At 43.6% G+C, this 25520-nt stretch overlaps 1 protein-coding gene and 1 pseudogene across 1 annotated transcript in view; both read left to right on the forward strand.

The window, feature by feature from the left end:
- Positions 1–18468, forward strand: part of LOC143750744 (uncharacterized) — a 30242-nt gene extending 11774 nt beyond the window's left edge. The window contains exons 3-9 of the mRNA XM_077243914.1: positions 17134–17184; positions 17272–17316; positions 17398–17459; positions 17714–17772; positions 17860–17894; positions 17985–18129; positions 18248–18468. Coding sequence (XP_077100029.1) covers positions 17134–17184; positions 17272–17316; positions 17398–17459; positions 17714–17772; positions 17860–17894; positions 17985–18129; positions 18248–18468 — 618 coding nt within the window. The remainder of the gene's footprint in view (positions 1–17133; positions 17185–17271; positions 17317–17397; positions 17460–17713; positions 17773–17859; positions 17895–17984; positions 18130–18247) is intronic.
- LOC143750696 (HMG domain-containing protein 3-like) lies at positions 7725–15341 on the forward strand (annotated as a pseudogene).
- Positions 18469–25520: the final 7052 nt, after the last annotated feature.

Genomic DNA, 25520 nt, shown 5'->3' on the forward strand with positions numbered 1-25520 from the left:
TGCTCATGGACATGCAGGAGGGCGGGACTGACCCGAGGCTCTTCAGTGAGCTGCGCGCCGCCACTGACCTTGCTCTCCGAGCGACGAAAGTGGCCGTACGCTCTCGGAGTCAGGTGATGTTCACCATTCTGGGGCTGACCGGTCTGATGTGCACGATGTCGGGTGGACCCGTCTGCTCGACACCCCCATCTCCCAAGTCGGCCTCTTCGGCGGTGCGGTTGAGTGCTTATGCCCTACAGTTCTCAACCGCCCATGAGCAGATTGAGGTTATTCTGCCCGACGGCCCCGCCGTCCGCTCAGATCCCTCAGTCTGCCCACCGCCGAAGACACCCTCCTACGGTTCCAACCCCGCCCATTCACCCGGGCCTGGCTCTGGAAGACTGTAGGTGGGACGCCACAGCCTTCTCCAGCCCCGCCCCCCGCTAAACGCCGGGTTAGCGGCACTTTTGAGATGGGCTGCTCAGAGATGAGACTCAGTTCTTCCAGGAGTTGGTAGCAGGGCCACTCCTTTCCCCGGTGGAGGGCTGGCGAAGAATCCTTATTCAGAAAGAACTGACTCTCTCGTCTCTGAGCATATAGAGTTCTCGGACGACACAGAGCGCCGCCCACAAGCCGTGCTCTCCCCTCTGTTCCAGAGGCGGTTGACACGGGGGCCGTCCACGGGCCGCTTCGCCCCTGTCCCCCTCTGTCGCCAGACCCCTGACAGAGCAGGACCCCGTGGAACGCTGGTCCTTCCCTGGGCTCCTCTGTCAGGGTGCGGTTATGACCTTGCCCCCACACCGGGCCGCTATGCCGTCCATGTCTGGGCCGGTCATTCCGCTTCGCTGCACCACCGGGGGGACGTCTGTGGTTCTTGACGCCGCTGGTACAGTTGGGAGCCTGCCTAGAGCTTCCCTTCTGTTCCGCTGGGTCGCGCGAACCATCGGCTCGGCTTGCGATTCAGTTCGCACGGTCTCCTCCCCGCTTCAGGGGAGTCTGCTCCACTTTGGTCGGTGGCTATGCCCCTATCATGAGAGCGGAGGTTGCTACCCTACTGGCGATGGGTGCGATTGAGACTGTTCCTCCAGCCGAAATGAGGTCCGGGTTTACAGCCCCTACCTCATTGTCCCGGAGAAGTCTGGTGGGTCACGGCCAATCCTGGACCTACGCATCTGAACCGCTCCCTTCACAGGCTGCAGTTCAAGATGCTCCTGGCCAAACGCATTTCTGGATGTGTGCGGCCACAGGATTGGTTTGCAGCGATCGACCTGAAGGACGCCTACTTTTATGTCTTCGTTCTCCTTCGACTCAGACCATACCTACGGTTTGCTGTCAGGGCACGCGCATATCAGTACGCTGTTCTCCCATTCGGGCTAGCCCTGTCTCCTCGCGCCTTCACAGGGGTTGTTGAGGCAGCCCTTGTTCCTCCATGGGAACACGGGGTTCGCATCCTGAACTATCTCGGTGACTGGCTGTCTTAAGCTCACTCCTTAGACCAGGTTTGCGAATACAGGGACCCAGTGCTCCGGCACCTAGCTCGTCTGGGCCTTCGGGTCAACTGGGGAAGGAGTAAACTTTGCGCCGTGCAGAGGATCTCTTTTCTCGGTATGAACTTGGTCGCCTTCTCCACTCAGCCATTGCTGACTTGCCTGAGACTATCAAGCGCAAGAGTGCGGTTCCACTGAATTTTTTTCAGAGGCTCCTGGGGCATATGGCATCTGCAGCCGCGGTACACCGCTCAGATTGCTTTATATGAGACCGCTTCAGCTTTGGCTTCGCGACCGAGTCCCGAGGTGGGCATGGCAACACGGCACCCTCCGAGTACCAGTTACTCCGACCTGCCGTCGGTACTCACCCCGTGGTCGAACCTCAGTTTTCTACGGGCCCGAGTGCCCCTGGAACGAGCTTCCCGGCATGTTGTTGTATCAACAGATGCCTCCACGGGCTGGGGCGCCATGCGCAATGGACATGCTGTCACACTCTCATGTTGAGCAGAAATGCTCCTGAAAAATTCTGTGAGATTTATCACACCCAGGTGTTGAGCAAGGTTGCTCCTGAAGCTCAGTGATTCTCGCATGTAGTGTTGAGCAGTATGGCATGTCTATTGCCTCGAGTTGCTGGCAGTACGCCTTGCCCTGCACCGCTTCCGGGCGTTGCTCTGGGGTCAACACGTACTAGTCCGATCAGACAATATCGCCACAGTAGCGTACATCAACCATCAAGGTGGTCTACGCTCGCGCCGTATGTCGCAACTCGCCCGCCACCTCCTCTTATGGAGTCAGAAGCATCTGAGGTCGCTTCGAGCCATCTTCATTCCCGGAGCGCTGAACTGTGCAGCCGACGAGCTCTCACGGCTTCGGCCACTCCCTGGAGAATGGCGACTCCATCCCCAGTCGGTTCAGCTGATTTGGGACCAGTTCAGGGACGCGCAGATAGATCTGTTTGCCTCTCACGACTCGACCCATTGCGCCCAGTTTTATTCCCTGACCGAGGGCACGCTCGGCACGGATGCTCTGGCGCACAGCTGGCCGCAGGGCCGCAAGTATGCGTTTCCCCCAGTGAGCCTTCTTGCGCACACCTTGCGCAAGGTCAGGGAGGACGAGGAGCAGGTCATTCTGGTTGCCCCTTACTGGCCCAACCGGACCTGGTTCCCCGAACTAGTACTCCTCGCGACAGCACCTCCCTGGCCGATCCCTCTGAGGAAGAACCTTCTTTCTCAGGGACGGGGCACCCTATGGCACCCTCGTCCCGATCTTTGGAGCCTCCACGTGTGGCTCCTGGATGGGACGAGGCAGGTTTGAGTACCCTACCACCAGCGGTGGTGGCTACCATCACTTCCGCTAGAGCGTCGTCCACGAGACACGTCTATGCGTTGAAGTGGAACCTCTTCGTCAACTGGTGCTCTTCTCACCGAGAAGACCCCCGGAGATGCTCGATCAGCGTTGTGCTTTTCTTCCTTCAACAGGGGTTGGAGCGAAGGCTGTCTCCCTCCACCCTGAAGGTCTATGTTGCCGCCATTGCCGCACATCATGACCTCATCGAAGGTAAGTCGGTGGGGAAGCACGACCTGGTCATCAGGTTCCTGAGAGGAGCGAGGAGACTAAATCCGCCTCACCCTCCTCTCGTTCCCTCTTGGGACCTCTCAGTGGTTCTAACTGCCCTGAAGAGTGCTCCCTTTGAGCCCCTGCAATCAGTCGAGCTTAAGTTCCTTTCTATGAAGACAGCGCTCCTGGTTGCACTGGCCTCCATCAAGAGGGTTGGGGACCTGCACGCATTCTCCGTTGACGAAGCGTGCCTGGAATTTGGGCCGGCTTCCTCTCACGTGATCCTGAGATCCCGGCCTGGATACGTGCCCAAGGTTCCTACCACTCCCTTTCGGGACCAGGTGGTCAACCTGCAAGCGCTGCCCTCGGAGGAGGCAGACCCAGCCTTGGCACTGCTCTGTCCAGTACGCGCTCTCCGCGCCTATGTAGACAGAACGCAGTGTTTCAGGACCTCAGACCAGCTCTTTGTCTGTTATGGTGGGAAGCTGAAGGGAAAGGCTCTCTCCAAGCAAAGGTTGTCTCACTGGATAGTGGACACCATTGCTTTGGCATACCAGCAGCAAGGTCGACCGTGCCCCCTTGGTGTGACTGCCCACTCCACCCGGAGTGTGGCGTCCTCTTGGGCTCTAGCGCATGGCGCCTCGCTAACAGACATCTGCAGAGCTGCAGGCTGGGCGACACCTAACACATTCGCCAGATTCTATAATCTCCGAGTGGAGCCTGTGTCCTCTCGTGTACTCGCTTCAACCGGCTAGTACCGGACCCGCTCAGGTGTCTTCGCTTGCTCGCCATTCCCCTCCACGGACTGGATACGTGCGATATTTTCCTCAGGTGAGCTTTCCCGAAAGCCCTGAGCTCCTCCAGCACTCCTGACGTCGGCGCCAGTGTCTATTGCCTGCGCGTCGGCTAGGTGCCTCCCGTGTGCATGGCCCCTCCTCTGAGCGACCCCCACATGTGTATTTCCACTGTAAGCCTCTCTGAGCATGTGTCTTTCCCTTGGCAAGCCACCTTGCCACCCCTGGGGTTGAAATATTCCACCTGCGTCTGGACACCCCAGTGTTTTCCATATGCTTCCTTCGGGTCATATGTGTATTCTCTAAGTCCCCCCCCTCTGGGTTGGCATTAATTGCATACTTCCCCTAAGCTTGGGATATGCTTCCCAGTGTACTTTGGTATTCCTGTGATAAATGGAGTCCTTTGTCCAGGCTGACAGGGATCTCGATTTACGCAGGGCACTGGAAGACAGCTGAGAAGGTGGCGTGATTAGACTGGTAACCCCATTCGTCGTCATCCGACGTAACTCGGAGTGACAACGAAAGGGAACGTCTACGGTTACGTATGTAACCCTCGTTCCCTGAGTAGGGAACGGAGACGTTACGTCTGCCTGCCACTTTCCGCTGTACCGCGGGGATCGCCTGAGCTCAGTCTTGGCTCCTCAGCGAAGAAACATATCTGCATGTTGCTGGCGTCCTCCTTTTATACCCACGAGGTAAGGCAGAGATACGCTATGCAAATTCCGCAGACCCATGGCATTTCTTTGCCATTGGCTCGTTTTGTAATACTCGAAGTCGATAGGTGTTCTAAGCGAAACCCCATTCGTCGTCATCCGACGTAACGTCTCCGTTCCCTACTCAGGGAACGAGGGTTACATACGTAACCGTAGACGTTTTTGTGATGATTTTGATGATTTTATTTGATTGAATCAAAATAGGGCTTAGATCAAATGATTTGATTGGTTAAGGATTCAGAAGAAAATATTTCAGGTAAATTATAGGGATTATTATTGAAGAAACTTGATGATTAGGCTTTCCATTAAGGGTAAGAAAGGCCGATCATGGGAAAATCTGTATGGTAATAAGCTAAAAGATGGTCCGTAATGGAAATATTTGAGTTAATTTTGAACAACTACATTGGTTAAAAGAATGGATAAAAAATATAAAACCTTTTCTGGATAGATTTTATTAAATATGGTGTTAAATAGAGCTTACTAAGTAAAACCATTGGCTGAATCGAATTAAAAGTTAGGAAATTATTGTTAGGAAAATGGAGGGGACATATGGAAATGGGCGTGGATTGATGGTAAATGGATAAGATTGGTTAATCTTTGGGGGGTACTGGTTGCAAAACTGTACTACCAATTTCAGCGATAGGATTATCAATATTGTTATGTTTACCATGCATTATAATGTGTCTCCAGCTCAGTACAGAGACTGGTTAAAGCTGGGAGTCTGTTCAATTGGATGAACAAAATATGATGATACAAGTAGTGGGAGCTACTGTGACATGTGTTAAAGTGTATGTTTCCTTTTCTTTTTCTTTCTTTCTATGAATGTTTTTGATATGAACAGAAGGTTAAAAGCTGTGGTTATCCGCTATGTGATGACGTACAAGGAGAGGGGTCGAAATGAGGGATTTTATTCTACTTTTATTTCTTCGTATTTCTTAGCCTGTTGATATGCCATGTGGGTTTCAGATGTGTAATGATAACCAGGGTGTTAAATTGATGTGTTTCCTACTTAAACTATACACTATTTCTTGTTTATACTGAGGTGACTGAGGGTCCGACCTAGGTCGGGAGTGCAATAACAGTGCTTATTCATTCAGCCCGGCCTCAGATAAAGTCTTTACTTGCTTGCTAATACTTAAGGGACTATCCCCACAAAAACAGCCTAAGCTTTTTACTTTTCCAAATGTTATTTCACAAATGTTTAAGAGAGTGGTCAGTTATGTGAAAACCCGAGATGAAGTGTATAAGTGTGATGAAATGACTTAAACTTTGTTCTATTATTTTTATTATTATGATTGGGTAATCTGAATGATAAAAAGGGGGGAATTGTTGTAGAAATTTTAATAGTCATTGATCCCAAACAGATATCATAAGAGAGAGAACCTATTCAATGTATAAAAATATATGTGTGTACGTGCTTGTGTGTGACGTTTCAGGAACATATGGGACAGGACCTCTGACCTTAGGGATGGTCAGGTTTGGCCAGTTTATTTCAGTACCAGTTTGTGTCTTTAAGTAGAAACTGAACAGCAGTAAGGACCTTATCTGGGTGGGTGAAATGTACAGCGGGTGAGGAGGAACCTTGAAAAGAGTATAAAGGCTGTCTCATATCTTCCTGTTGTGTGTCACTCTCTTGCACAGCGTAACTTCTGTGTACTAGACTGAACCTATTCTTGCAAGAATAAATACTTTTCTTTTTTTATTAATTTGACTCTGAGTGTCTCTTACGTAGTGATGATGTTAAACAGAATTTTTGCCACAACAGCAGTTTCCGACCGCTGCCCCCAGCAGCACCTGATCCACCACGACAAACTCCTTCGCTGCCTCCAGCAGCACCTGATCCACCACGAGAAACTCCTTCGCTGGCCCCAGCAGCACCTGATCCACCACGACAAACTCCTTCGCTGGCCCCAGCAGCACCTGATCCACCACAACAAACTCCTTCGCTGGCCCCAGCAGCACCTGATCCACCACAACAAACTCCTTCGCTGCCCCCAGCAGCACCTGATCCACCAGGAGAAACTCCTTCGCTGCCCCCAGCAGCACCTGATCCACCACGACAAACTCCTTCGCTGGCCCCAGCAGCAACTGATCCACCAGGAGAAACTCCTTCGCTGCCCCCAGCAGCACCTGATCCACCAGGAGAAACTCCTTCGCTGCCCCCAGCAGCACCTGATCCACCAGGAGAAACTCCTTCGCTGCCCCCAGCAGCACCTGATCCACCACAACAAACTCCTTCGCTGGCCCCAGCAGCACCTGATGCACCACAACAAACTCCTTCGCTGGCCCCAGCAGCACCTGATCCACCACAACAAACTCCTTCGCTGGCCCCAGCAGCAACTGATCCACCACAACAAACTCCTTCGCTGGCCCCAGCAGCACCTGATCCACCACGACAAACTCCTTCGCTGGCCCCAGCAGCACCTGATCCACCACAACAAACTCCTTCGTTCGCCCCAGCAGCACTTGATCCACCACGACATCCAGCAGCTCCTCCAGTGATTAAAAGAAAGCAAATCACTGTGAGGTGTCCTCAATGTGGAGTGAGTCTAAATTCTAAAAATTTGAAAAAACACATTGAGCGGAAACATCAACCTATACATCTCGTATCTTCAACTTATCATTTACCAACACAGTGTGTTGATAAAAAGAATGGGATATATGTTGTAGCAAAATCATTTTGTGGGCCCTGTATTCCCATTCATGTGGCGAAGCAAATTTGGGGCTCATCACACAAGGTAATGTGTGAAATGGATATGTGCAACACTTGTGCTGAAATGACTCAAAGGAGTGAACTTTTGGTTACATCATGTGTGCATCTGAGATCAGTAGACTACTCCTGTGCTATTGCACCACATGAAGAGTTATCAGAGGACGTGTTGACTGAGATAGTGGAGCAAAAATGGTTTTGTAACACAAGGAGAAACCAATGCCTTACGCTGCAAGGTCAGGCTAAAAGTAAAGGTGCAACATTTAGTAGCCTTGTTACTATTGGAGGCCCTGACTACAAGCATTACATATCAGTATATGACCCAAGGGTTTCTTATTACAGTAGACTGGGCAGAGTTTTGGTTAATTACAATTCCAAGACAAACACTTGGCACTGCCCTTGTATCAGAGGTAGGAGATCGTGTCTGCATAAGTGCATAGCAAAATAGTGTCTCTTTCAAATGAAGCGGGAGCTCTTCACAACCATGCCAGAAGCAGCTGCAGAGATTGAACCAGCAGAACATGATGACTTGTCTGGCCAGCAATGGGAATATCCTCCAAAGAGTGATGGCCTGAAGCAGATGGTACAATATATATACCATAACAAAAAGCTTCCAGACACACTATCAGATGTTTTTATAGAAGATGTAAAGAAGGAAGACATTCCTCAACATCTTATTCCTGAAGAGGAGTTCTGCTCTCAGTGCCCTGGACCTGTTCCTCTCAGTGCTCCTGTCCTTATCACCAAAAATGCTAAAGTGGCGACGCTCAGTGGTGTAGTGACTGGTAGGCATTGCAGGTTTGTAAATTTTCAATGATAATATTTAATATTTATAAGTTGTTGATTTATACTACTCACTAAAAGTTAGGCATATTTGACTTTCGGGTGAAATTTATGGAAAATGTAAAAAGCTTGTGCTACAGTGATAATATATCATAAAAGAAGGGCATTTAAGTAGAAGCATGCATTTATTCTTCTACAGCAATTTATTAAAACAAAAACTAACAACAGTGGTGGGTATACCATAACAAAAATGTCAATGTTTCAATAACTTGTAACTTTCCTTGAGCATCAATTACAGCTCAACAACGACATCTCATGCTGTTCGCAAATCAACTTATTTTCTAGGGAGGCACAGCATCCCACTCTTCTTAAAGTTTTGCCCTCAGGTCATTGAGGTTCTGGCGTGCATGGTTATGACTTTCTATATGACGTTTCTGCTTATCACATAGGTTTTCTATGGGATTCATGTCTGGAGAAAGTGCAAGTCACTCCATTTGAGGTACCACTATTTGAGGTACCTGCCACTATTCCCTGATAATGCGACCTCAATGAGCTGGGGCATTGTCATCCATAAAGAGGAAATCAGGCCTGTGTTGCTCATGCAGAGGCACAACGACTGGATTAATGGTGTTTTTCAGATAGTATTGGCTTATCACAGTACCATGTAGAGGGTCGTTACCCTGCACCCCAGAACCTCAATGACCTGAGGGTAGCCCTTTAAGAAGAGTGGGATGCTTTACCTCCCCAGACAATAAGTCAATTTGCAAAATTTGAATATCCCAAAGAGTAAAAAGAATATATATATTCTTTTTACTCTCTGTGAGTAGTACATGTAATTTTTTGCATTATACCCCAGTATTAGAGGAGTATTAAAGTATGCTATTCACAATAATTGCCAAGTGATTGTTTGATCATTTTGTACTATTATTATCTGTTTATTTACCTCATTAGGAATATCCACATACTGCAAGAAATGCAGTAATTGTGGTATGTTTTACCGATACCAGGACTGGATGCATGGGCTTCACAACTTTAATGATAAAGTGCTGCTAAGCATCTTTCTATCCATCTTCATAAGGAATTCTGTTCAGGTTTTAATTATGAAAATTAAAATACATTAGGCTCAAGATTGTTCAACTTAATCTAGCACTGATATATGTTCTCATGACTGTTCTCACTCAGGATCATGTGGCAGTTGGAAGGGTGAGTTCCATATTGCAAAAGACAACACACATGCCTTACCCAAAGGAGACAGAGTTTCTTCATGCATATTTACATTTTGAGGCACTTACCATGATTATGCCTTTTCGTGTCTAAAATGTGGACATCATCCTCCAGTTGTTGTAATGGACTTACATAAAAAGGGAGTGTTCAACATGGCAGGTAAGCAATCACAGTGTTTTGTCATTTTCTATTTACAGTTCATTTGTGTTAATTGAATTTTGTTTCTTTATCCAGTCAGTGACATAAGTGAGCCAACTGAAACCTTCAATGGAGAGGTGAATTCCGAGGAGTTCTGGGAGACTCTTTCAAGGGAGAGAATTGCAACTGGCTTGTTGAGGAGTAAGTTGCAACAAGACAAATAGGCTATCATGTGCAATAATGTAAACAACTTCCTTGTCTCTTGTACATATACTTGTTGAGTTCATTGCATCTGTGGTTCCCAACCACGTTCCTGGAGGCCCAACAACACTGTTCATTTTGCATCTCTCCATTGTCTGACACACAAATTTCTGATCTTGGAGTCTCTACTAATGAGCTGATGATCTGAATCGGGTGTGTTTGATTTTCACTGGCCCACCGGTGGGCCCATTTGCCATTGCATGTTTAAAACAATTATATCCTATATGTAACCTGATCTAATATTGACAAACAATATATCGTTGGAAAGCTCTAAGTGTGTACTTTTCATATTTGACAACTGTTTTGCAGGAAATATTATGTAGTGACAAACATTTATCAATTTGTGACAAGAGAAAGTAGCAAAAAATCAAAACTATACCAGGAGTTGTGGCCTTTGTTATGAAAAACCAATAAACACACTTACAGTGACTTAAACTTCAGTTTTTATGTTAATAATCCAAACTAAATATATTTTCTAGTATTTGTCCAAAATATTGAGAATACAATCGAAAATTAATATATTTGATGTTTGGATGTAGTAACATTTGATGGTTGATGTAGCAAGTCTTCAATGAAAACTGTAATGCATGTCCAGTTGATGCATGATCATACATGAAATCCACTTTTTCTGGGAGGTTTCTGTATCAGCACTCTAGTCAATGTGTCTGATAAAGTCTTCTGATCAGAAACATCTCATACCTTTATCCAAAAATGATCAGGCAAGTCATTCAAGTTAGTCTCAATAACCAAAACAGAGCAGCTAGAGCTGTATCTAACCCTTGTGAGTCCTCAGCAACTGAGCAGGCCAATGGCCTCTTTGAAACCTGACTTTGACAAACTATTATCCAATCAAAATTTAACTGCCACCTGTTGCTAATCACATGTCCACCTGCAGTTTGAAAACTGCTGCTGAACGTTTGTCAACATAGTGTACATAAAAGTAAACCTGCAAGGGCTAGGAGGCCAGGAGCAACCATTTTATTTGCACTTCGACACTCCACACTTCATGGTCATGATATGGAACCGAAGAGACAGAAAACGTCATTTTATACACTTTTAGAAGTTGTAGATGAGCTTTGCAAATCAAGTGATGAAGAGCGGGAGGAGTCCAGTGATGACGAACGAGACATACTTTTTCCAGAAGCAGAATTTTCAGATACCTCACTAGATCGGTAAGTTCATACATTTATAACATCTTTACTAATATGCAGTATGCTAGAGAGCAGTGTGTAAATTTGACATGATGTGTAATTATATATTATATTTAGTTTATTTTTTGCTTAGTTTATACATTTCATTTACAGTCATTACTAATGTATGTTATGGAACATACAAATGTGCATATAAATTTGATGTGTATTATATTTATTCTTTTGAAATGCACTGCTATAGTTTTTAATTTTTATATGCCAATATGTATTATGTTTATACATGCATATTATTGCATATAATAGGTGTCAAGACGATACTTCTGATGAGGACTGGACTGCTGAACAAACATGCCAACCATCATCATCATCGGAATCACTTACTTCAGCTGCTCCTAGTAATTTCGAAGGGAGAGGGAGAGCCAGAACCAGACGGAGAAGCAGTGAAACAGGGAAAGGACGAGACCGAAGCAGTGAGAGAGGAGTGGAAAGAGAGAGAAGCATTGAAAGAAGAAGAGAAAGAGAGATAAGTAGTGAAAGAAGAGTAAGAGAGAGAAGCAGTGAGAGCAGAAGAAACGGAGAGAGAAGCAGTGAAAATAGAAGTGAAAGAGGAAGAAAAAGTCAGAGAGGAAGAGGAAGAAGTGAGAGAGGAAGAGGAAGAAGTGAGAGAGGAAGAGGAAGAGGAAGAAGTGAGAGAGGAAGAGGTAGAAGCACCAAGAGAGGGACAGACAGAGGGTATGGAAGACAGATCCAATCTGTTTTATCTGGCACTGAAGATAGATGGCATACATCAGATGAGCCAGATATTTCACCACCGAAACCATTGTTTAGACCTGCTCGAAATCCTGGGCCTCAGATTATTTCAACAGAATCCTACAGTCCTCTGGAGCTATTTCAACTGTTCTTTTCATCGTCTGTTTGCCAGACCATAATTCAAAATTCAAATGCCTACACTGAGCACCTGAATACCACTAGGAGACCAAGGCAAGACATATGTCAGAAGGACTTGTTCTCCTTCATTGCAGTGGTCATCTACATGGGTCTGGTAAAGCTACCGGCAGTGACAGACTATTGGAATGGCTCCAGGCTTTATAGTATCAGCTTCCCAGCATCAGTCATGTCATGTCATGCAGAAAATTCAGTGCTATCTCTTCAGCACTTCACCTGAGTAATCCAAAAGTTGATGCTGAAAACTTGAAGAAAAAAGGTACACCTGCCTATGATCGCCTCTGTAAACTAAAGCCATTATATGATCAGCTTCGTGATGGATGCAAGAGCTACTTTCATCCACACCAGAACATCAGCATCGACGAGAGAATGGTGGCATCTAAGGCAAGGATTGGTCTAAAGCAGTACCATAAAGATAAGCCAACAAAGTGGGGGTACAAGCTCTTTGTACTTGCAGACTCCAGACATGCCTATACCTGGGATTTTTTCATTTATGAAGGCAAATCCCCCGTAGCTCAAAGTCAACAGAACAAAGGGCTGAGCTACGACTCCGTGATGGCTCTAGTAGATGAAAAAAGTCTTTGGGTCAGGCTATAAGCTATACGTAGACAATTTCTACACTAGCCCAATGCTTTTTAGGGATCTCCTTACAAAAAACTTTTGGGCCTGTGGAACCATTAGATGCAACAGGGTGGGCTTCCCTAAAACCACCCTCAACAAGCTGCCAAAAACTGCACCCCGTGGGAGCATGAGGTGGATCAGGGATGACCAACTTCTCTTTGTGGAATGGAAGGACACAAGAGAAGTCCTGGTGTGTTCTTCCTTTCATTCAGCCAATGGAGACCAGACTGTGAAAAGGAGGGTCAAAACTCCAGATGGGAAATGGACAGAAAAGACTGTTCCCGTTCCTGCTACAGTGTTGGACTACAATAAGTGAGTCAAACATTTTTTTCTGTAATTGCTGATTTGCTGGAAATTCAAAAATGTTAATAGCTATTTTATGTATTGATTATTGTTATGCTTGCTTTACACACAGGAACATGGGAGGAGTTGATGTATCCGACACCCTCATTGGGTATTACACAGTGCTGCGGAAAACTAGAAAGTGGTACCACACTTTGTTCTACCACTTTTTGGACATTGCGGTGGTAAATTCGTTCATAATCCACCAGCAGCTGGCTGCACTGCAGCAAGAGAATTTCGAGAAGCTCTAGTTTGTGAGCTTGCTGACTGGATGCCACCACCTGCTCCACCTGCTGCTCCTGCTCCATCTGCTGCTCCTGCTTCCCATCACTCTGCACACCACAAACCAAAGCACATTGCACAGTCCAAGCGTGCTTCTAGAAGGAAATGCAAAGTGTGCCACAAGAAGACCCCAGTCATCTGCTCTGCATGTAATACGGCTCTCTGCTTCTTGCCACATCGAGATTGTTTCAACAATTGGCATGATAAAAATGAGTAATAAGACTTTTCAGTGTTCCCATCACTCTGCACACCACAGATCAAAGCTTATTACTGAAAAGTTGTAAATAGTTAGTATTTAATAGTATATATATATATACAGTTGTATGAATAGTCATTTATAGTAGTAATAGTTGTTGTTTCAACAGTATATTTGTATATCTTTCATTATTATTTCATTATCTTTCTTTCATATGTTTATTGAAAAAAATAAATTAAGGAACCGTTTATACTCTTTTAAAACATTTTACATCTTGAAAACAATGTTTTGAATTAAAAAAAAAGGATATCAATCTGTGTTGTGGTGTGAGGTTAAGTGGTAAAAAGTGTCCTTTTGGAATCATCAACTGGGCATGAATGTCACCTAGTGGCCTTTGTTGGTATAGCAGCTCATAAAATTCTCATTTTTTAAGATATTAGTCTCAAATTTGGAACACAACTTCTTTAGAAGTATGGCTTTTATTTCATATAATTTTTAGGGTGAACCAAATTTTTATTGATATATTATTTTAATAAAATATAAAAATTGTATTGCAGTACATTTTTATTACAATAAACTTAAACAGCTATAACTTTTTTTTTTAAACTACAGACACCTGTGCAACAAACTTCAAACTCTCTTCTTTAAAAAAAGACCAGAATGAGGATTAAATTCAAAAGGGTTCCAGAATTACATTCATTTGAATTTCGACATCAACTTTGCAGGCCTACACTCAAAAATGGGCGTGACAGTTAACAGGTTAAGGAGACATGGACAACATGGATGGTGTTGGGGGGCCTCCAGGAATGTGGTTGAGAACCACTGCATTACACATGTATTTTCACATCTAAACAAAATGCCTTGTTTCAAGAGTTTGTTTCACTACTTTATTTTCTGTATTATTTTAGTTGGAGACACAAATCCTTACACTTTGAAACCCAATTATGAGAACTGGGCCCCATGGATCGGCAGACACACACGCAGGTCACCATCTGTGATAAACACAGAGTGGAAGAAAGTGCAGACCACAAATACACTAGAAAACATCGCTGAAATAGACATGACAGAAGAGAGACTAAGTGATGAATTAATGAAGCTAAAGGTACGCTCCAGCTCAGTATAAATCTCTATAGCCTCTTATAATTTGCAGTTTATTAAAAATGGTGATGGTTGACCAGTAATGAAACAATCACTATGCAGGTCTAAATCAGTTGTTACCTTCTAGTCTTAGTTAGAACTAACACACAAAGAGATAGTTTCATATTGTAATGAAATATCAAACATATTTGTGCTTTACCAGGTTGCAGACATTCGAAAACTCTGCAAGGCATGTGGAGTTGGCACTGAAGGATCAAAGACTGATCTTCTATCCAGACTGAGAGAAGAAATGCAAAACAGAACTGCATACGACAAGATTTCAAAAAGTTTGGGGAGCATCAGGTATATGGTGGGCTCTGTGAGTTCCAATGTACATGTTCTGAAAGTTAACGAATTTCATTCACTAAACAAACTATACTCCTCTTTGTCAGGTGGATGGGCAGCCATTTTATGTCCTTGTGGTATAGTTTACAGTGTAAAATTTCTCCTCCGTGCCGAAAGTCCTAGAGACTTTACGGACATGTTATTTTCATGGAAACATATCCCAAACATTTGTATTTATGATTTTGCCAGAGGACTTGCTACCCATTCCAACTTAAGGAGGCCAGAAGCAATGCCATTTACACCCTTTGAGGGACGACTTGCGGAATCTACAGAAAACAATATAACAGCTGCACAGAGCGGAACCCTAACTATAAGCCTACCCTGGATAAAAGAGAAGAAGATGGATGAGGATGGTAATTGCCATCCAGTGACTGGTTCTTCCGAGCACTATGCTCTATCTGACAAGTTCCACGAGGCCAACAGTAAGGATAAGCGAGACACACTTAGAAAGATTCAGATTGTCCCAGAGTTGGCTGGCAGAGTGAACACACAAGCTGCAGAACAACTTTTCGCTGGAATGCGTAAGAACAACTTTTTCTTGAATATGATGTCTCCCACCACCCACATGTTTTTTGTAAGAAACATTTTGCACATGCAAAATAAAGAAAAAAATGGATCCATGCTGTCAAAAATACAAAAGGACCTTGGGCATCCAAAAACGACTATAAACCTCTAAACTGATTTGTTTGGACGTTTGGTTGTAGGTACGTTTATTACATGTATACTTTGAACCTTATCTCTTATTTGCTATTTACAAATCATTATGTCTTTATGTGTCTTTAAATAAAGAGAACAGGGCTCCTGAAATGACCAGACTACATCTGATAAAACCTAGCAAGGCTTGCTGGGGAAAGCCACTGACTCGATCAAAGCGTAAACTGGTAATATAGCTAAACGGTTATTAATTGCACAACTTCAGTCCTCTATTATGATTAAATTTTAGATTTTGCATTTTCATTTATGCATTCAGACAGTCATACCCTAAGCAACTTACAACTGATTCATCATGGAGCCAGCAATATTCACTGTGTGCAACGCCAGGTCTTTTAGAAGACTAAGACTAATAAGAATCTGTTTTGTAAGTAATAGAATATTTCTGTTCTCTTGACAGATGGCTCAAGTTCGTTCTGCAAATGCTGATGATGAAGTAGCACTTGTGGGCTCTATTGTCATAAAACAGAAAGACTTAATAACACTGACAAACCTTTGCGAGGTGGAAGGAAATGTAAGAAACAGACAAAAACATGAATCAAAACTTAAAATCATAATAAATAAAATAATGTCCATTTCAAAGTAGCTAAATGTTGATATTTTCACACAGGTGCTGAATTCCTGCTTCTGTGTGCTGCAACAGATTGCACTCTCCCAGGTTTAACCTCAAAGTTTGAGAGCATAAATTAATTAATTTTTTTCAATTCATAACAATTTTCTTTTTGCGGCAGAATGTGGACATCTATCTGGTTGACAGCCATGTCTTAGTGACATGGTTGCCACCAATTTGTGCACATCCCATGGACCACTTACCTGTAAGGATCACTGACATTTGTAATGTCTTTAAACATTAAACACTATATACTATAAAATATAAATTTTAATAGTTTATGTAATAAACTAATTTTAATATACATGTAGCCTGAAATTATTAGCAAGGATGCTGTGGTCTTCCCATCTTGGGTGCCAGGGCATTGGATGCTGTGTGTGAGTCTGCTTTAATGTTACGATACATAAACATACAATACCAATTGTTGTGCAAACTGAAATCAGCGCATATTTCTGATTATTTCCTTGATATTATGCGTTTCCTAACAACTAACACAGGGTAAAAACATTTTTTCAGATCATTAAGCCAAATTTGCGTGAATTGTATTTTCTCAATTCCCTGAAAACTCAAGGTTTTGGAGATGGCACTTACATTGCCATATACAGGTTTTCCTGTTACAGAATTATGTGTTCTCTTGTTCTATGTTCAGTTCTTTTCTCTTTTTTCCCCCCATTGGCTTTTTTCTCATTGCATACAATTTAAGAAACACTTTACTTGCAACACACTTTAATTTTAGGGTCATATATTTATACATTTTGTGCATCCCTGCATTGAGAAGAAATCCATGGGAAAAAATAAAGGCGGGACAGTTCCTGTTAAACTCTGCCTTTATTATTTTCTGTTCTATTTCAAATTTACTTGGTAATCATATGTAGTATTGCAGGGTAGATATCTTTTAAAAACCCTGTTTGATTGACTGTTTGTAGTGTTTATCTTAATGTGTTTTTTTTTTTATTGTTGGGGGGCATTTGTTTATTTTGACAGAGAAATTGCTCAGAGCCTGTGTCCTGGGACATGGACAGAATTCTATTCTGAGGACCTTGGGGTATGTTTCATTTTACACCAAATGTGATTGAAAATTTTAATTAATTAGGAATTTAGTGGTACTAGTTAAAAATTATATCATATGTAATTTACTTATATCTAGGATATACCTCGACAAGAGATGTCTTGCAGCTGTGGAGTCTTCATTCTAATGGTAGGATCAATGGTTACTATTGATTTTGCAGGTGCCTGGTCAGAATTAAACCCATGTGCAGTTATTAATACATAATTCATGTTGCAGTATGCTCTCTATGTCATCTTGGGGGGAACATTTGACTTTTCAGAGGTGGGTTTTCCAAGCTCATTAAAAAAACATTCTGTAAGTTTAAGAATTGTTTTGATAAACTTGTGCTTTTTCCAAATATAGTCAGACATACCAAGTATAAGAAGATGGTGGTCTGTCCTTTTGCTGGAGAAATTCCCACCAAGGTCTTTGTCTTTCTTTCTTTCTTTCTTTCTTTCTTTCTTTCTTTCTTTCTTTCTTTCTTTCTTTCTTTCTTTCTTTCTTTCTTTCTTTCTTTCTTTCTTTCTTTCTTTCTTGTTTTTAGTCCTTTTCTAAAAAATAATGACAAGGATGGCAAAATGCCTTTACAGTTAGTGTGACTTTTAGTTGTCATATCTTCATGCAATGAAACTTGATATACTGTATTATTAATGTGTTTTTATGGCATAAATGTATCAAGATCGGTCATGGAAATCCAGCAAAGAAAGATAAGGCGGACTGACAAGCCACTCAAAAGTGGTATGATTTATTTTGTTTGAGGTGCTCTATTATTAATAGTAAATGTTGACTGTCATTTACTGACGTTCTTCATTTGTCCCTTCACAGTGGCAACTGTTGACCAAGCCCTGAACATACAGGAGGTATGTATTTGTTATTACTCAATTTATAAAAGGCAAGGGAATCATAATAACCACAAGAAGTTCAGATTGGTATGTTTTGTTCATGTATAGCTTCCTCCGCTGGTCCTTCGTGAAATCTTACTGGAGGTTGTGCTTCAAGATGGTGATGTTGCAATTGGCTCCCTTGCCCTCACCTGCAGGTGCATTGTGAGCATGGAAAGTTTCCGCCGAGAGGCTCACTTTCGGTGGTTGGACAGTAAGTTTTATTAGTGTCACTGTTTGGTTAATCACAACTCTCCCTCTGTTTTTTTCTTAGTTATGTATGGTTGAATATTAAGACAATTATGAGATCAGCTTCTTTTTTTTTTCTTCAGGTGTCGTGAACTGGAAGGCATGCCGTGAAAATGTCAGAAACCTGTACAGGGTTCCATACAGTCTTTCCAGATGTCTCCATTGTGAGACTACATACAAAGACTGTGGAGAAGGCTACAGAGGAAGAGGGCAAAGAGGTGTGTTACAGGGGTTCTATGGCTCTGATGACTTCCGAGGATACTGCAGCCACGACTGTTTCTATGAGGCTGGAGTAAGTACCTAATGTTTGCAATGCAATGTGTTTCTTATGTTTAAACTTGCCACATTTATTGATTATTTTATTTTAATTATGATTAAGTGATGCTAATGTTTAAAGTTTTCAGAGTCATTATTCTAAGTAAACACATTTTACCTTAATTTAAAGGTCAATACATTTTACTTTATATATCATTTAATGTAAGCTACTGATATCACTTAAATATCAGTCATTACATATAAATATGATATTTAGAAAAATACAGGTGAGAAAGACCAATACAATCATTTTCACCATTGCTTTATAGTAGGATTTAATACACACTCACAGGCTATTAGTATTACAAGATCTTTATCTTATAACAATATGTAAGGCGTGGCGTTTAGCTGCCCGTGGACTGGTTTCAATAAAGACGATGGACTGGAAATATTGACGACTAATAACTTTTTATTGAGAGGAGAGTCTAAGGAGAGCAGAGCAACACAACATACTCCTCGCTCGTACTCTCTCTACTCCTCCCCTTTTTTGCACTCCCGCTTCTCAGTACATCATCCTCTCCATGAGGATTCAACACCAAAATAAAAGTCCTTAACAAAAATATGTAAAAATAAAATACAATGAATATTAAACAAAAGAAACTTCACATTAGTTACCCTGTGGGGAAAAAAAAAATGTCCACTTTTTCAACAAACAGAAAATAACAATGCCATTAATAAACCAGGCAAAGCATTGTGCAGATTATTGGTGCACTAAAACCAAAAGTTTCCATGAACACAATATGGTCTGTAGTCCAGGCAATTTGACAGGCCTGCGACCTAACGGTCTAGAGTCTAAATCAGCATGTGGAGCCACAGCACTAGAACAGCCCACTTTTGAGGTTACAGTGTCCATATTATCAGGCTGAGGGACATTAAACTGTCCAGTGTTTTGAGTTAAGCTCAACGGTAACTGTCCCAAAAGCAATGACCTAGTTGGACTCTGATTTGGGACTTCTCCAGTAAAGACAACAAAAGGCAAGTTCTCTCGGACAGCAAGTGTAGAAGAATTAGAAGTACGGGGGGTACTTCCTTTTCCACAGTCTGTACAATGGGAGATGATGCATCTAATACTGTTCGCCCCAGCGGATATGTGGAAGGCAGGTAGGGTTTGAGACGATTATGATGTACCACTTGCGGTGTCTTTTCAGGAAAACCTTTTGGCTGAATAGCATACAGCACAGCATTACCATCGGCAGGCTGAACAATACGTGCTACAATGTAGGGTCCTTTCCAGCGTGGGGCCAGTTTACATCGGTAATGAGCAGGATCATTCAGCCAAACCAAGTCTCCCACACTGTACGTGGTGAATTTGGCCTTTTTGTCATATTGAGCTTTTTGCTGTATGTGAGCATGTTCCTGATTCTCCTGACGCAACTTGAATGCAAACTGCAGCTTCCTGTAGACAGATGTAGCATACTCTGCTGGGGTGCCAGCAGAGGCACTAGAAGCTTCAGTATGACAAGGAAAGAGTAAATGAACAGGCAGTCTGGCGTCACGTCCATGAACAAGAAAAAAAGGGGTGTATCCAGTACTGCTGTGCACACTGGTATTGTAAGAGAACTGAATTGACCTCAACATGGTATCCCATGGCTCTGTTTGCTGATACAGACATTTACTCAATTGGTCTTTCAGGTTGCGATTGAATCTTTCAACTAAACCATCTCCCTCAGGATGATAAGGAGAAGTCCTTGTTTTGGTGACACCCAACTTGGAACACAACTCCTTGATTAAATCTGCCTCAAACTGACGGCCTTGATCTGTATGAAGGCATTCAGGGACACCATGCTCTGTGGCATACTGTTCAAAAATACAGTTGGCCAACGTTACCGCTCTTTGATCCTTCATAGGGTACAAATTCACATACTTGGTGAAATAGTCTTGAAGAACAAGGACATATCTATGGCCTGATGGAGAAACTGGAAGCTCAGTAATGTCAGCTGCCACCTTTTTAAAAGGATGATTGGCATGTATAGTCTGTAGGGGAGCTACCCGGTGAGGAACTGGCATAGATCTAGACTGGCATGAAACACACTGTTGGCAGTAGTTCTCTATGTCTCTAGCCATGTATGGCCAATAGAAATGCTCCCTGGCCCTCGCAAGTGTCTTTTTATGACCAAGGTGACCTACAGTGGAATGACCATGTAAAAACGGTAACACCTGGGGCACAGCTTTACTGGGAACAACTACATGAAGAGTGGGTGACTCTTTTGGTCTGTTACAGGCAGAACGGTAGATTTTTCCATCCTGCAAATGCAGTCTATCAAACTGTCGCCAGTATACTTTGAGCTCTGTTGACCCCTTCTTTAGAACCCAAGCTGGGGGTCTCTTTTCTTCCTTCAACCATTCACTCACTGTCCTCAGGGTGACATCCTCTTTTTGACACTGTGCAAGATCGACTGACAAAGTCTGAGAAAGGTCTATGACAGCATGAGCGGTCAGAGGAGCAGTGACTACAGAAGGTTCTGACATTGAGGGACCAGTAGGAATAGTATCACTTTGACTCAGGCGTCTAGATAGTGAATCTGCATTTGTGTGCTGTACGCCATTCCTGTGTTCTATGACCCAATTGTACACGTCAAGCTCCAATACCCAGCGTGCCCTACGTCCTGTTGGATCTCGATCAATGGGCATTTTCTTCAACCCTAACAAGGGGCGATGGTCAGATCACAAAGGCGCATCCTTGCAAGTAGTGTGAGAAATGTCTAACGGATCAAACAATAGCCCACCATTCTCTATCAAAGGTGGACCAGTTACGCTCTGTTGTGCTTAGGACATGACTGGCATAGGCTACCACCTTTTCAACCCCCTGTTGCTGTTGTGCAAGCACGGAGCCAATCGCCTGGTGAGATGCGTCCGTATAGAGAATAAAAGACTTGCTGTAATCAGGGTAGGTGAGAATAGGAGGGGAAGATAGAGCATGGCGAAAATACTGAAATGTGTCCTCACATTGTTCACTCCATGTGAATTTGGTATGTTTCCTCGTCAGAATGTGTAAAGGGGCTGCTTTTTCCACAAAGTCTCTGATAAAGCGGCGATAGTATGAACAGAGGCCTATGAAAGCTCTAACCTCTGTAGGTGTAGTTGGACGAGGCCAATTCAGCACTTTCTCAGTCACTTTGGGGTCAGGTTGAATGCCATCCCTTGAAACCACATGTCCTAGAAAGAGTACAGATTGTTTAAAAAAAATGACACTTTCGAGGATGGAGTTTGAGACCAGCCTGCCGCAATCTACCAAACACTTCAGAGAGATCGTGAATGTGATCTTTAAAGGTCTTACTGAAGACTATGATGTCATCGAGATAAACCAGAGTCTTAGACCAATGGAGGCCACAGAGAACAAGCTCCATCAACCTCTGAAATGTTGGGGGGGCATTAGTAAGGCCCATTGGCATGACCTTAAATTGATAGAGGGAATCTCCCGTAGTAAAGGCAGTTTTTTCTTTACTAGCATCATCCATTTGAGTCTGCCAATAGCCGCTTGACAAATCTAGAGTGCTAAACAAGGTGGCTCCAGAAAGGGCATCTAAACTGTCATCAACACGTGGTAGTGGATGTGCATCTTTGATGGTAATTGAGTTCAACCGCCTATAATCAATATAGAATCTGTAAGACCCATCCTTCTTACGAACAAGTATCACTGGGGAGGCCCACGGGCTATGGCTAGGCTCAATTAAGTCAGCATCAAGAAGTTTCTGTACTTGTTTATGGATTTCCTCTCGTAGGATAGGAGATGTACGGTATGCTCTCTGACGCACAGGGGATGTGGAGGATGTGTGTATGCTATGCTTAATCAAATCAGTTCTACCTAGATCAGTAGAAGAAGTACTAAAGACATCGCAGTTCTCTTGTAGGAGGGAGTTAACTACTTCTAACTCATTGGGAGTAAGAGTGTCTGAACCCATGTGAATATCAGGTAATTGGCATGAAGGGCTTGGCAGGCTAACCTGAGCTACAAGACCGTCCACAGGCTTATAAAAATCAGACGGCATGTCACGCACCGAGTAGAACTGACCTAAATGGGTCTGTTTGGGCAACTCAATGTCTTGATGTGTAGGATTAAGCAGATGAACTACTGTGAGCCCATTTTCGACATTAGAGAAGCTACGAGCAACAGCTAAATCTTTGTCAAAGGTCACATGTGGTTCCAGAATACCTTGAAAACCATGGAGCTGACTTCCTGTTTCTGAGGTACATGCTACAGAGGCAGGAACAACAATCTCTGTTAAAGGGGGGACTGAGACCTGTGAGAGCAGGAACACATTACAGCAAAAAGGCAGTGCTTGGGAGGAACTGAGAAGAGAAATTGTGCCGTTCTTGAACATGAAAGCACCAGAGGCTGTGTCAATTGAGGCACCATGCTTTTTGAAAAAGTCCCACCCAAGAAGAACGTCCTGTCTAGAGTCTCTTACAACATACATGTTCATACTGAATATGTGTGTCCCCAGAGGTAATGTAACAGATAATGAGCCTAAAATGTCTAACTGTTGTCCTGTCAGTGTGTGTGCCACCTGGAAACTTTTGAGTAAGGGGCGATGTTTCAGTGCAGGGATGCATTGACGTAAGGCCTCACTGATGAGTGACAAACCAGCGCCCGTGTCAAGGAAAACACTGACTTCTTGGTCCTCGACGAGACCTTTTATGTATGGTGTCCAGACTGTGGTGTCCACAGATGTGTCTGCATTTCTGCAATGGGCCGCTGACGATTGAACTGAAGATTGGCCCTCATCCCCAGCTACCACTCGTTTCCCGAAAGCTGATGTTCGACGAAGTGTACATGGCGTGAATGGGGTCGTTGTGGACTTGGAGAGCGATGTCTGTAATATTGCTCATCCCTCCGCCGATCTTGTTTCTCGCTTGGCCTGCAATCATCCTTCAGTTGATGCCTGTAGCTGGGTTGAGAAGGCACTGAGTCATCGTATGCATCATATCTCTGCCGAGGGCTTGAGCGGGTATCTCTACTGTCATATTGCAAGGGTCTATCATAACCTTGCTGCTGCTGGTGATAACTTGCCCTGGGGCTCCCGTGTAGTCTGCGATAACTGTTACTGGAATGTTCAGGAGATCTTCCTCTGAAGTAGGGCTCATCAGATGCGGAGAAATGTTGATAACGAGAAGATGGCATACAGTGATTTTCTTTAGCTCTGTCAAGTGAAGGGGATCTCTGCTGATAGTTGCAGTGACGATCAGGAGATGAGACAGCACTGGTGTGATGAGACTTAGGCTGCGTCAGCATAGTCACAACAGACTGAAGTTTGTCTACTTTCAGATGAAGGTCACTGAGCTGCGCTGCGAGCATATTGGCAGACTCAGTTGTGAGGCTGTGTACCACGGCAGGTTGAGGTGCAGAGGATGTCGGCAGTGGAAAAGGCTCAGTGACTGTGGAACGTGCCCTCTCACACCGACCAGCTACTTTAATCGCATCCTCAAGTGTAGTTACACCAAACTCATACAGCTTAGTTTGCAATGAAAGTTCAAGTCCAGCTATAAAGCGTCGCAAAATTTCACCTTTGATGGCAGATTCTCCATAATCCGGAAAAGCCTGGTGAACAAGGCGGGTCAGTTCAGCAGCATACACTTCTAATGGCTCGTTACTCCGACGCGGTCTGGCATTTAAGTATGTTTGAAAAGTTCTCAGTAGCTGTTTGTGGTCAAAAACTGCAGCAATTTTGTTACATGTACTGTCAAAATCAGCTTTTATGTCATCCGACAAACTATCCCAGTAACTGAATGCAGCACCTGCCAATCTTGAAGGCAGTACGTTGGCAAGCTGAGGTTTGTCCATACCTGAGGTCTCACAGCATACTTGAAAACAACGAGCCCATTGAGAAAAGCTTTCGTTGCCATCCCCAGTGAAGTCTGGAGGTAAAACAGCTCTGAAGTGCACTTGTGGGGTTGTTACATTGTCTTCTGCCATGTTTGAAAAGAGTTAAGTCTATTTGTTTTTATTTATTTTTTTTAGAAGTCTTATTTGCAGTGCGGTCTTCTTTTACTCTCGGCCATGTGCAGTTACCAAAGTCCGCCACAGGAGGGAGACGCACGCACGTTTCAGAAAAAAAAATTTGCGTCGTCAAATCCTGGCAATGAGCCAACTTCTAACCCTCGAGATACAGGCGTCTTCTTTTACTCTTTGTTTTTCTTGTTTCTTTTCACCAAAATAAAACGAAATAAACAAATACCTGTACTTGAAAAGAAAACTCACACGATGGTGAAAACAATAAACCAGCTCTACAGTTATAACTAGACCGTCTGAATACCGTCCATGCAAATGAAAACGTAACACGTTAAGCAAAACGCGATCCAGTTAATCCACTAGTACAACTGATCCAGCCGAAAGGTTTAGCTGCCCGTGGACTGGTTTATAATAAAAGTCCTTAACAAAAATATGTAAAAATAAAATACAATGAATATTAAACAAAAGAAACTTCACAATAAGAATGGGAAATTTGGTTTATGAAAGAATTCCTTTGTAAAGAAAATAGGTAGCTGTAGCTTGTATTTTATTTTGACATAAATGTTGTCACGATATAGACATTATAGTAAAAATCAAGAAAAAATAAAAATAAAAATAATAATAACGCATTTCCGCTTCTGAGAGTGCTTTAATAATAACGCATATCTGCTTCTGAAAGGGCTTCGAATCCGTACGGTTTTGATTGGATGGTTGGAAAATGCCTAGACCAGTTTGAAAACGCCCAATAATTTGGAAACACCTTCTTGTTGTTCCGCAGAGACGTATATTTGGGTGCGCCCGAGCTTCGTTTACAGTCTGAGGGAGACGCACGCTGGAAACAAAACAATCTTCACAAACATGTCTAAGGATTTCCACACATGTCTGTCCCCTCAGTCAGTGCCCCGTTTAAGGGTGTAGGGCCCATGTTCTCAGATGGATGGGTCAGGATCTGTCCTATTACACACACTTGCGTCTTGGCCACCTTCCTGTTCGAAGGAGTGATGAGATAGTTTGTAGACCGTCCTCACTCAAAGGCTGGGAGTCAGCAAAATAATATAGGGTTCACAATTGGAAAAGTTTTTGGGCAGACC

The sequence above is a fragment of the Siphateles boraxobius genome, unplaced genomic scaffold, assembly GCF_051911475.1.
Source record: "Siphateles boraxobius isolate OS27281-9 unplaced genomic scaffold, OSU_SipBor_1 25, whole genome shotgun sequence".
NCBI lineage: Eukaryota > Metazoa > Chordata > Actinopteri > Cypriniformes > Leuciscidae > Siphateles > Siphateles boraxobius.